The 13,136-nt window shown below is 44.5% G+C and overlaps 2 protein-coding genes across 2 annotated transcripts in view; one reads left to right on the top strand and one right to left on the bottom strand.

Moving 5' to 3' along the window:
• Nucleotides 1–3,357, top strand: part of LOC134842869 (uncharacterized) — an 86,846-nt gene extending 83,489 nt beyond the window's left edge. The window contains exons 16-18 of the mRNA XM_063859410.1: nucleotides 713–754; nucleotides 1,920–2,033; nucleotides 2,921–3,357. Of these exons, the coding sequence (XP_063715480.1) occupies nucleotides 713–754; nucleotides 1,920–2,033; nucleotides 2,921–3,311 (547 nt within the window). The 3' untranslated portion in view covers nucleotides 3,312–3,357. The remainder of the gene's footprint in view (nucleotides 1–712; nucleotides 755–1,919; nucleotides 2,034–2,920) is intronic.
• The window catches only part of LOC134842953 (uncharacterized), a 319,805-nt gene that overhangs the window by 248,772 nt on the left and 57,897 nt on the right, over nucleotides 1–13,136 (bottom strand). The gene's annotated exons all lie outside the window — the stretch shown is intronic.

The following is a 13,136-nucleotide window of genomic DNA, read 5'->3' as shown; positions in this document are numbered from 1 at the left end:
AAGTTAAAATTTTGTCTGGTTTTTGTCTACTTATTTTGTTTCCTGCTATAGAGTTACTTTTTTGAATTGATTGATCTTTGTCCAAAAAATGTTTCAAATATCTGTCTTTTTTCAGTTTTTATAAAAAAATATATATGCACTGTCCGTCTATCAAAAACTTAAAAAATATATGCACCGTCTATCAAAAACTTAAAAAATATATGCACCGTCTATCAAAAACTTAGGACTGTTGAAACACTTAATCTCTTCAACACCTTTTAGGTTGAAGACCTAGGGTTTTTGTAGATTAGCTTAAAAGAAATTAACCTTAAGACGTGACAAAACGTGATAGTTCAAAAAGTAATAATTATTTCGTACTTTTTTTCGAAATTAGGAACAATTATACAACACAAACTGAAGAAAAGATAATTATAAAAATATTTTAATTAATTGAAAAATTTTTTTAAACCAACATCTTCTGCGCGTTTTTGTTCTGCAAAAATGAAAAGTTAGTCAACCAATTAATAGTGAGTGAATAGATACCATTAGGGGGGATTGCGTAGTTTCTATGGTAAGCCATTTGGAAGCAAATGGAGGTTAGTTTGGGCGGTTGAACCGAACACTTATCAAACTGGAGTTATTTACTATGTTTATAGTGTTTTAATTTATGACAATGTAATCGATTTAAAAAAATAATTATAATTTTGATTTTAATTTAAATTCTTGTGTTTAGGGAAACCAGTGCCATGCAGTACATCAACAGAAATAAAACAAGGTATTGAAAGAAAGCTTGAACAAATTTACCAATGGGTGTGTAGAAGTTACAAACGCCCGATTTGAAATGCTTAAATGTGTATCAACCGTGTGGGTTCACAAAATGTCAGATTTCTATTGACAAATGTTCTATTGAAAAATGGGGTGCTGAAAATATGATGGGTATTTCGCTCCCTCCAACCGCTTTCCGGGTAGAAATAGAGTGATTTTGTAGATTAGGTTGAATTGAGGCATCGAGCCAAGTCATTTGGTTCAACTACTAGGATACACTAGACGCTAAATGCATCCCTTTGTAGTTAACATTTATTTCTCGAGAGGAAATTTCATATGAATGTCGATCAAAACAGCTTGTATATCAAGGCAAAGCCCTGAATGTTCCGGCTGCACTTTAAGGCAATTAAAAAGCTTTCTGATTTAAAATTGAGGAAGAAATTGGAAAAAAAAAGAAAACAAGTTTTTTTTTCATTTTTCTTCAATTTTCAATCTGAAAGCTTTCTAATTGACCTTGAAGTGCAGCCGGAACATTCAGGGCTTTGCCTTGATATACAAGCGGTTTTGATCGACATTCAAATTAAAGGTCCATGAAAACGTGGGTGATTATTTATTTGGAAAAGGCCGACAAAATTTTCGCAACATTTTGAAAATCCGCCCTCTCCCCTCGAGAAAGACCTAGATCCGCCCCTGCTGCTATGTAACCCTCAGTTAAGCATAGTCACAGGACGGCGACGCTCCGTTGCGTATCTCTCATTTAGCGAACAGTTCCCTAATTTTACCATCAGTGTAATGTAAGTAATTTTTCAGTTTTTGCGCGTTGATTGGTTTAAGTAAATGCAAGGCAGGTTATGGCTCTTCTTTATTTTTGTGTTTAGAGCTTCGGAACTTTGGTTCTCACTATTTCGAACTTCATCTCATTACGTAACACTGTCAAAAAGATTGACCACATTGATTTTCCGAGTGCCCCGAGGCAAAATTTTAAAAAAATGTCTAAAACGCCGTTTTCGGCACTTTTTGAAATACTTCGACCAAAAAATTGCGTCCTCCTCTAAATCGACCCATGCGTAGCTGTCAACTACAAAATTTACAAGTTGAGACGTAAGCCTTTGCCATTCAGTGACGAATGTCTCATATAGTAGAGACAAAATATGATTTTGATGTTATCTTTTCAGTCAAAATACCCGCCCAATGAACGTGGAGCTCAGAATGCGGGCGAAACTTATCAGAAAATCTCAACTCGCTCAGGAGAACATCAGAAGAAATCAACTGAGTCGCCCACAAACAGCGTAAGTTCTCTTAGGATCTACTTAACAATTGCCCCCCTTCAAGAGGGGGAGGGCGTTGGCAATTGTTAAGTAGATTAAGTTACCCCCACCCCGTAAAATTAGATTGCAGCAAAAATCATTTTTTAAATAGAACTTATTTGATTTTATTTGAGAAATTTGACTCAATCTGGAGCAAAAAAGGTTATTCTAATTTTTTTTTATTTAGTTCGAGGTTTTTAAGCTTTTAGAAATTAAAATGTTAAGTTAATTTCAAGTTTGCGCTTTCAAGAAAAAATTTGCATCACAATTTTTCAATTTCTTTTCATTCGCATCTCTTTTGCATGACAAAAATGATGTTTTTCTCGCGAACTTGTTTCAGTTTGGCCTCAATTTACTAAATATCTAATCATACAATGCCCATATATGGTAGATTGTTAATAGTGGAAGTTTCCTGCACTTATTTAAATGCATGAAGTGTACCGACAGTAGCGGATTTAAAGCGGGGAAACGCTTTTTTTTGGGAAAGCATTTAGTCAGCCTAAAAAAAGGTCGACAAATTTTTCGAAACTTTTTTGAAAATCCGCCCCCTCCCCCTCCCCCTCGAGAAAATCCTGGATCCGCCACTGTATATCGACCACTTGTGCGAATTGTATGACTGCCATTTTAAGTCAATTCGTAGCTGTAACTAACAAATTATTACTCAGAAATATATGATCCCATACATAATAGACGCACAATTTGGTGTTTGTAGGTCTCTGGAACCCAGAGACAACTCTTTAAACATGTTAAAATTTTATTGGGCGGTCAGAAAAAAAAAGAACAAAAAAGAGCAACGAGAGCGTCTTTCTTGCGGAATCCTTGTACAATCACAAAATACACAGTTTGGACTCGTAATGATGTGTGTTTAGGATATCCCGAGATGGCACTTACCAAGACTCGGGAGTAGGTACTTATAGCACTGGTTATATAAACTCTGAGCCAGGCGAGTATCTCAATTCGAACTCCGGTCCATCTCAGCAAACTTTTGTGACAAGCGAATACGTGATCACTGATTTGGATAACATTTCTGACAAAATGCCGGCCGAATATGCTAACCCAAATTTGAACGATTCCCAGTCTAGTATAAATCCAGTCGAATACCGTAACTCTAATTTGGATGGAGACCAGGATGGAAGGCCAGCCGAATATGCCAACCCAAATTTGGATCAAGATCGGCTGGAGGCGAGGACAGAAGACATTGAGACAAACTTCGCGATATCGACTCGAAAGCCGAGTCAATTACCGAACGTTGACGAGTAACAATGAGCTGAGAACCAATAAGAACCTGAAAACTTCTATAATTAAATTTGTGCTTAAAACTAAATGTTACCCAACAAAATAACGAATGTATAGTTTTTTACTAGAACTAAACAATCAATGACTCATGGGTCATAACTCGAGTGTGGGCTTATTAAATTGCGAATTTTGAAAAAGTTTATTAATCGTTTGCAAAACACTAACTTAGTTTTTTCTTTATTTGTAAAAAAAACTTTTGAAGTGCAATTTTTAGCGCGTTTACAATCATCCGTTTAAAAGTTCAACCCCATATTTCGGTGTGTGTAACCCGTAAAGGCCGACATATTTGCGCAAAAGTCCATTCAGATTTTTTCAAACAAATTTACTTTCTGTAAGCCGCAGATGCATCAAAAGTTTATGACTTATCTTCAGTGGTATCACTTATTCTGATTTTAAACTGACTTATTGTTAAAAAAGAAATAAGAAACTAAAATTGCGCATGGTCTGTTTTATTGCAATGTTAACTTCCTCAAAAAAGTTCGTAGGCTTTGTGGTCTTTTCGCAAAACTCTTAACACATCCTTCTTTTAAAGATCTTTTAGTCTTGATTTGAATGCGAAACTTGGTTTGGTTTTTTGCTATTTTTGCAAGGTAAGGCTAAAGAAACTACCCTAGCTTGGGGTCTATCAAACTTTGAATGCACCTGAGCAAACATTGATGCCATCAAAAGACAAAAGAACTGAATTGAATGAAATTCTGACGCAAAGACGACAGCTAAAATTGCCAGCACCAACTTGAACGAGTCCAAATTTAGTAAAAATCCGTTCGAGTACTCTAACTCTCAGCTCGACGGTGATGATGATAAAAAGCCGACCGATTAGACCAATCCAAATTTGGACCAACGTCAGCTAGATGCGAGGCGTTGAGAGGTATTGACATAGCCTTGACGATTATCAAACTGAGATCAATTCATTTCTATAAGTTCGCCTTGCACCTTCATTAAATTAAGCTCTCTCTTTCTCTCTCCCTCTCTCTCTCTCTCTCTCTCTCTCTCTCTCTCTCTCTCTTTCTTTCTCTCTCTCTCTCTCTCTCTCTCTCTTATGATGAATGGATCAAAACTCAACAAAATAAATTTCCAAAAAAAAAGGTTTGTTACGTCGTGTTTCTAGAAAGTAACCTGTAATTTGGAGAATCGGGTTGAAAATTTGATCTGGACATTGTTTTTTGTACTGGACTTCCCGGGTTGAGGTGCTCGAACTATATTTTGACTTAGCAAGTCGAGCAAGTGCTCGCTTGCAACCAAAAATTTGCGATCGAGAAGCAAATTTAAGTCGAGCACAAAGTCGAGCCATTCCCAATTTTGGTCAAAAAAGTCGAAACACTTTCAGTTACTGAGAACTCAAAACAAAATGAAGTTGTTGATTGTCCCAATCATAGGGACAAAATTTGTATCTTGAGACGATTGCAGAAAATAAAAGATTCTTCAGGTCTTGTTAAATCACTTAAGTCAGAGACGGACGATGGGCTGTCGAGCTGTTCGAACTTTCCAGAGCGGCCCTTACTAGATGAAATGCAAACTGATAAACCGGTTCTGCCGGAGATTGAACATTTGAGGGGCAAACTGACAGATGAACAGCTCGAAGCCATCAAGGACGTACTAGAGCGGAACGAAGAAGTTTTTTCGAGACATAAAGCGGATATCGGGTGTTGTAATTTCGTTGAGCATGAAATAGAACTTGAGGAGAACGCGGTACCGCACAGGGAGGGGGCGAGGCGCATGACCCCACACAAATCGGAGGCGTGTAGAAAAGAAATCGAGACATTACTAGAGTATGACATGATAGAACCATCCAAGTCACCGTGGGCGTGGGGAGTAGTGATGGCCAAAAAGAAAGGGACCAGTTGAGGTTTTGTTGTGACTTTCGATACCTGAACTCCGTCACGGTGAAGGATGCCTATCCCATACCTAGGATTGATGAGAGCCTCTCGAAGTTAGGTGATGCAAAATTTTTTACGACTCTTGATTTAGGCTCGGCCTTTTGGCAGGTACCACTAAGGAAGCAGGACAGGGACAAGACAGGGTTTGCCTGCGAGTTGGGTCTGTTTCAATGGAAACGGACGCCGTTTGGACTTTGCAATGCCACAGCCACGTTTCAGCGGTTGATGGCACACGCGCTGATAGGCGTGACGAAGAAGTATGGCAATCTCGTAATGTGCTACGTGGATGACGTAGTAATAGCGACGCCCACACTAGAAGACCACATTGAGAGACTTGACGAAGTGTTTGCATGCATGAAAAGGTCGGCGCTAAAGTGTAAACGATCAAAGTGCGAGATACTCAAGGACTCGATAAAATACTTGGGCAGGATGGTAGACAAGCACGGCATCAGACCTGATCCGGACGCCGTGGAAGCAGTCCTAACCTGGAAATCACCGAAGACAGAACACCAGTTGATGAGCTTCCTGGGTTTCGCTAACTATTATAGAGAGTTCATCAAAGGCTATGCGGACAAGGTATACCCGATGCAACAATTAATGAGAAACAAGGGCAAGAAGTTCACGTGGAACAACGCAGCAGAAGAGTCATTCCAGAGAATAAAGAAAGAGCTATGTGAGGCACCAGTACTGGGTATGCCGACTGAGAAAGGGATGTACGTGCTGGTAGTCGCGATTTCTGGAATTCTCCATCAAGAACAAGAATGGATTGGGAAGACAGTCTTGAGACCAATAGCGTACGGGAGCAAAGTCCTAAGTGACACGGAAATGAAGTACGGAGCACCGAAAGCAGAGATGTTCGCGGTGGTTACCTTTGTCGAGAAATACAGGGCATACCTGGGCAGTGAGCCATTCAAGTTGCGAGTCGACAACAGAGCACTGAGCCGGCTGAAAACGTACTCAATGGACCAAAGTTACATTGGGAGGTGGATAGTTCGCCTGGACGGATACAACATGATAATTGAGCATAGAACACGAGATAAAAATCAGAATGCCGACAGCTTGAGTAAGAAGACGGAGTTCTATGAGAGACAAGAGCAAAGAACCTCCGGGAAAGACCATCTTGAAGAAGAGCAGAAGGATTCCGATAGAGATAATACTCAAGTCGAAGATCGTGAGGGAGACGCTCAAGGCAAAAGGCTATGATCTTAACCAGGTAGAAGCGGGAACTGCACAGATAGATGATGACTTAATGAGGTTGCTCGAGAAACTATCAGATGATAAGCCCGTGATCCAAGAGAAGAGTCAAGAGGAACCGGAAGTCACTATACTTCGGAGAAAAGAAACAGTGAACAATACTGACTCCTCAAGAGGAAGCGTCACTGACAGCAAAGATGTCGTGCGGTCACTAGTTGACAAAATCCCCGAAAACATTCTGGAGCAGACCAAGGTTAGGAAAAAGAAAGTGGCGTTCAAAGAAGATACTGAACACCTGGGACTAGGTCAAGAATCCGGGGAGTGGTCCATGTTCACGGAAGAAGAAACCGGAGAAGGAAAATTGTCCGGTGAAGAATGGGATGAAGACTCGGATGAGAGCAGCGAAAATCAAGACAGTCTGTGCATGATATTGGCGGAAGAGAAGATAAGGAACCACGACAGGGAGTTACAGACGGATCCATCTTCAGGAACGTACAATCTGGACATACAGGATATACGAGGTGGTGAAGAACTTGAGAAAATTGCGGTTTCAAGGAAGCCATTCAGGGAACTATCATGCAACTCAAACGTCAGAACGAATCTGGTGCCAGAAGGTGATATGAAAATCGTGAAAAGGATGATATGCGTGAAGCTGAGTGATGACATCCACAACCCTGGTGAGATGAATGGACAGATCATGGCGCTAAAGGAGCATGTCAAGGCGAGATATAGGCTGTCAGACCTAATAAGAGCCCAAAAGAATGACAAAATGACAAGTAACCTATCCAAATGGATCCAGTCGGGGATCAAGGAGAAGGGGGAACTCGAGGAAGACAGCTACAAGATCTTGAGCCAGTTCTACAAAGAAAAGAAAGACTTACTCTACCACACAGCTGATGGGGTGGTAGCATGCAAGAGGAAAGATGAGGAGAAGATATTACACAAACACAACCTCATCATACTACCACAATTGTATCAAACGGAGGTGCTTTTCAGATCGCACGACCAGATGGGGCACCAGGGGATAGATAAAGTACAACAAAGGATACTTCACAGGTTTGATTGGCCAGGAATGAGAAAAGCTTGCGAGAGATGGGTGAATGCCTGCCTGGCATGCCTCCAGGTAAAAGACCCAAGGAAGATGAAGTTCCCCCTCAAGTCCGTCGAGAGCTCAGAGTTCAATGAAGTGGTGCAGATAGACCATCAAAAAATCTGCATGACGGAGTCAGGATATAACCAGATACTGGTTATAATAGATCACTTCACAAAGTTGGCGGAAGCGGTTCCGTGCCAGACAGCCTCGGCCGAGGAGACATGTGATCATCTGATAACGCATTGGATATCGCGGTATGGTTGTCCAATGACTTTCCAGTCGGACAACGGCAAAGCTTTTGTGGGGGACTTGACAAAAGAATTGATGAGGAGATCGCACATTGCTCAAGCACACTCGACGACCTACCATCCACAGACCAATGGGTTGGTAGAGAGACAGAACAGGACACTGGTCAACATGTTAAGGGTGTACTGCTCAAGATACATGACGGACTGGGATAAATACCTGCCACAGGTAGTAGGGGCCTACAACAGTACACAGCACTCAACGACGGGCATCAGTCCTTTCATGATGTTGACGGGCAGGGAGAGAGCAATGCCTCTGACATTCTTTTACCCGGAATACGAGGGGAAAAGGACGTCGCCTCAGGCGTACGTGAAAGAAGCGATCAAAAGACAACAGGAGCTAAACGAGCTATGCAGGAGGAACACGGCGCAAGCGCAAATGAGACAACGCAGAAAATATGACGAAAAAATATTACAAGCAAAGCCATATGGAGTGGGCCAATACGTGTCGGTCTTCCAAAATGTCATACCGCCCAAAGGAACAAAGAAACTACTCAAGAAGTGGAGGGGACCATTCATGATAACGGAAGTGCATCAACAAGGACGGTTCTACCGCTTGAGTACTGGGCGAGCAGCACATTATGAAAATCTGAAGTCTCACGTCCCGTCCCCGGAGGACTGGTGCATAGCTAAGGACATGGAGGGTCTCGAGTACCTGGTGGTAGAGCCAGCGTGTGAAGTGAATGAAAAAGGCACCAGAGAGAAAAATGATGGTAATGAGAACTTGAGTTTGGACGACAATGAAAAGATAGAGGTGGAGTCTGAAGCAGGATCGTTTGTAGAAGAAGACTGGAACGACCCGGAGCAAGATGAGGTGCCGAAGTGGATAGAGCCAGATCGACCAATACCACCGGGAACCAGGACTGGCAATCGTAAACGGACCGACATGAGGTACAACAGATACGGGGATGACTTCTTGATCGATAAGATACAGCCAGACAAATTGGGCGAGGAACTACTGAGTACAGGCGAACTGGAAGCCGAAGAGGAATGGCAGGTCATTGAAGATGGTGGACACTATACGCAGGAAGACTACTCGACACCAGAATTGGAGACGGATCTCGAACAGAGTGAGATAGAGAGGAGGGAGAACACGAACTTGAGGATACTAGAGTGGATGCTCGATGTCAAAGACGAGAGCCACGAAGGACAAAGCGTTCAACAAGTCGACGTGTCATCGGCAAGTTATATGAAGACAGAGGACCCTCTTTTCGGATGGACGGCAACAGACAGGCCGCTGGACAATTCAGAACCGACAACATCGACGGGGACGTCGATAAATATTTTTGTCCGGGGAGTGGGGGTAGGACTTACCCAGACCGAAAATTTGATGATAAAGAAGCTCAAGGAAGTGAGAGAAACAAGCGAATTGGCACTGGAAGAAGAAGAGCCAGAGCCTACCATAGGTCGAAATTTCAAAACGAAATTTGAAATACCCAATGAGTACTCGGAAAACATCATGATAACGGATAGCGACTTCATCCTGTCAAACAGGACTAGCGCGATCTGCATCACGGCGGACATGAGTTTCAAATCAAGATTGGAAGCTGACTTCAAAAGAGACTACCAGAACGTGGAGTTTCTGTTCAGACAGAGACCAGGACTGGGAGGGATGGCAGCGCTTCCACCATCAGTAGCACAAGTCCCGGGCAAATATCTGTGCTTCCTAGTGACGAGGGTCAATGACAGGAACACAATTGATCCCGAACACGTGATGTTGGCACTAACAAGACTAGGAGACTTCATGATTGAAAGAGGAATAACGGAGGTCTCAATGCCGGTGTATGACCCAAACAGGGGCAAATTGAGCTCAAGGGAATTGTACGCTATCCTACACGTAGTCTTCGCGGAAACGGAGATCATAGTGTATCTTCACAAGAAATACTACTTGAGCATCGCCTGAGTTGGGCACACGGGGGTCTCGAGTTGGGCGTGAGGGAGGAGTCTCGAGTTAGGTACTGGCATGCAGCACAGGTAAAGGGATCTTAAGACGCGATTGGCATGACAATGGAATTTTAGAAGGATTAACGGTGCTAAAACATAAAATGAATATGCATGCTTTTAAATAAATTCCAATTGAATTGTTTTAAGTGGAATGAAAATGATAAGATTTTAACCATACTGGTAAAAGGGGGGTTTCTAGGTTAGGAACATGACATATTAAGTCTTAATATGGTTTCTGTTTTCAGATCAAGTTTGATAAACAAAGTTGAAAATCCAACTATACTCAAGCGAGAGACAGAAAGGGAAATCTTGATTGAACTCGCGATAATCGACACCTGCAGCAAGCATTTGCAAGGAGACATTTCTAGAGAATTCTTAAGTTGGTCAATTCTTGAGTTGGTAAGGTAGTTCTTGAGCTGGTTAACACTTGAATACATCCCGAAGTCACAGAAAATGGCAGACAGGTTCTGGAAATCCATGCCCGCGGCCCTGAAGAAGCCTACTCTCGATGAGCTGTACAGACGCCTGAGGGACCTGGATTATACCCAGATAGACGAGAGAATGGCGGTAATGCTGAATGCCATCCTCCAGTTGGAAGAACAGGGTGAGTGCAGGGAGTCTGCGACGGAGGCTGTCTTGATGGTCGGCTACACCACCGAGGGAATATCAAATCAGGAACAGACCAGATGGTTGTCTTGGAATATGTGGATGGAGGAGTAAGGGGCTTTGACTTGGCAAGGAATCCTGGCCTGAGTAACAATACCGAATATGGCGCAGGAGAATTCCCACTACCAACTAGGCCATCAGCGAGATCGACAGGCCAGAGCTCGAGTAAGGTGCCATTGACGACGCGAGTGCAACAGACGACTGAGGCATATCCGGATCTTAGTGTTCTAAAGAAAGAGCTCGAGAAGACGCAGAGGGAAAGGAACAAGCGAACCTCGATCTGGATCAGGCAAAGCTGGATCGGGAAAAGGCTCAGCTGGAAAGGGACCAGGCGGTCATCGAACGAGATCAGACTCTGAGGTTGCTTGAGATGCTGCGGGCTGAACATCAGCAGGAATTAAGGGTGCGGGAGAATGCCGCGAATTGTGAGCAACTGAAGTCGGAGATGGAGAGAATAGAACAACGACAACGTGAACTTGATGCACAGAAGGGAGCCAGGCCAAAGGAGCGAGTGGTTACCAGCTCGAGGCCAGAGTCACGCATGGAAGTGGATGAAGCCCCCAGGGCAAGAGTACGGTTCAACCTTGACCGCGAGGCTCGAGAACACATGAGTGAAGGGTTGGAAGTCTGGATACCGAATGAAGCAACGTCCTCCCTGCGCAGCCTAGAAACGCAACCCATACGCCCGCTGATGGATGTGGTACTGCCGGGATATACCCCAACCTCAACCTCGAGCGGCAGTCAGGTGAGCAGTAGCTCATCGCGTCTGAAGGAGCTGAACGAGAAATTTCGGCAGAGAAGTCGTGAAAGTTCGGAAAGGGCGGAGCTTCCTCTAACGTGGAGGGAACAGCCGGTCAGGAGCGTCATGATCTCGAGTTATAAGAAGAACACCGAAAAGAGGTACCACAGGCACAATCGGCTGGATTGGAATGCGGAACAGAAGGCCAGGAGGGATTGCTTTCATGATGCAGCCTGGGTGGAATATCTTGCGCCACCCCGTGTGCCAGAAGGCGCGGTCCACCTAATTATAGGGGACAGCCTATTGCGGGTGTTGACCCGGATCCAATCGCACTGGCAGACAGGAGTCTTGAGTTTCGCTGGAGCTGCCACGCCACAGATATTGGCAACGCTTGAGATGCTAGGGATGACGAAAGTATACACGGTGACCCTGATGATCGGAACGAATGATGTATCAAGAGGAGAAGCGAGGAAAGTAACGAGGTTGCACGACAAGATGAGCTGCCTTCTCGAGGAGCTGAGGATCCAGATGGATCCCATCCTGTTGACAGTATGTACTGTCCCTTATAACATGAAGTTCGATCAGCACGCCTTGGAAATGAACGAGAAGGTGCGGAACCTAAACGGGGTGATCCGAGAAATCCACCGGAAGAGTGTGCTCCCCATCAGACTGTTGGACGTGGCGGAGCGCATGGAGCAAGCGGGATTCCCTGAAGACACCTCCAATGATGGAATCCACTTCGACAGACCGAGGGGAGCAGAGTGGATGAATGACGTCTTTCAAGGACACATAAATGCGCTAGAGGCGGATCTGCTAGAGACGGCCCAATTCACATTAGGGCCACCTCCGAACCCACCATTCCTTGCCTCGAGGGCCTTGTCTAGTCGTTTGGGACCGAGGTTCGACTCTAGAGACAGCTCAAGGAGCAACCAGGCCAGATTGCCGAGTACCATGCCAATGGAGTCTGAGGAGGTGACGTCATCAACGCCTCCAGGTTCGGTAATATCCTCAGAGGTAGTGGCAGAGAGCAAGCGGGTGGAGAGGCCTATGGAGACCGCTCGCTTGAGATATCCAGAGAAGGTGAAAGGGCTGGACCTAGAAGGTTTGGAATGCAGGCGAGAATTGGCGGAGACTCTGGGTATTGAACGAGTGTCGCACGAAGACTTGAGCAGACATCATTGCGTGGATTGGTTGAAGGCTCATGAGACGCATTTCTCGAGAGCAAAACTGAGACCGCGGACCTGACCGGAATTCCCACGAAAGCGATCTTGGGACCCATCAACTATAGACCTCTCAAGCTGCTGGGGAGTCCTGGACTAATAGCAGAACCCCCCAAACACCGAACGAGCATCGCCAGGATCAGATTGGCGACCCCGGCACAGTTGAGGGTGGTGGACAAGCTGCTGAATCCGGGGGAAATGGAATTGCCAGATGCCGCTTATGAAGGCTCGAAGTTGGCGGAAGATCCCAGGTACGGGAAGCCCTGTGGGAGCACCCAGCTGGCCAAGACTTTGGCAGTTTACGATAGAGCAGATCCAGCTGCTGCGAGGGTAGTCATTGTGGCGGGATCAGACTTCGAAGGAACTTCTCCTAAGCTGTTTTGGCCGGAGACTCTGATATACTCTTTGCCAGGGGCCGAACTAAACCAGATGTTAACTCTAGTGGTGGCAATAAAGTCGGAGATGCCCTGTGAGCCTGAGCTGCTATTGTTTGCAGGAATGAATGATCATCTGCACACGGCTGGACTTCTTGAGCAGCTGAAGGGCAATGAACCAACACCGAGGAAGATATGGGAAGCCATTCAGACGTTGTTTGCGGCGATGAATGAGGTGCAAGAGAATGTTGTCTCGAGATTCGGCTCCAAGACGAAGGTGGTGTTCACTACATCCCCTGGATACGCGAATATGCCACCCGCCCTACAATTCGTGTACGCGGTCTTGATCCTGATAGCGGAGGGAAACGAATGGCGAA

The sequence above is a fragment of the Symsagittifera roscoffensis genome, chromosome 1 (assembly GCF_963678635.1).
Source record: "Symsagittifera roscoffensis chromosome 1, txSymRosc1.1, whole genome shotgun sequence".
Classification (NCBI taxonomy): domain Eukaryota; kingdom Metazoa; phylum Xenacoelomorpha; order Acoela; family Convolutidae; genus Symsagittifera; species Symsagittifera roscoffensis.
The sequence above is the reverse complement of the archived record's forward strand: the minus strand, read 5'-3'. Positions and strand labels throughout refer to the sequence as shown.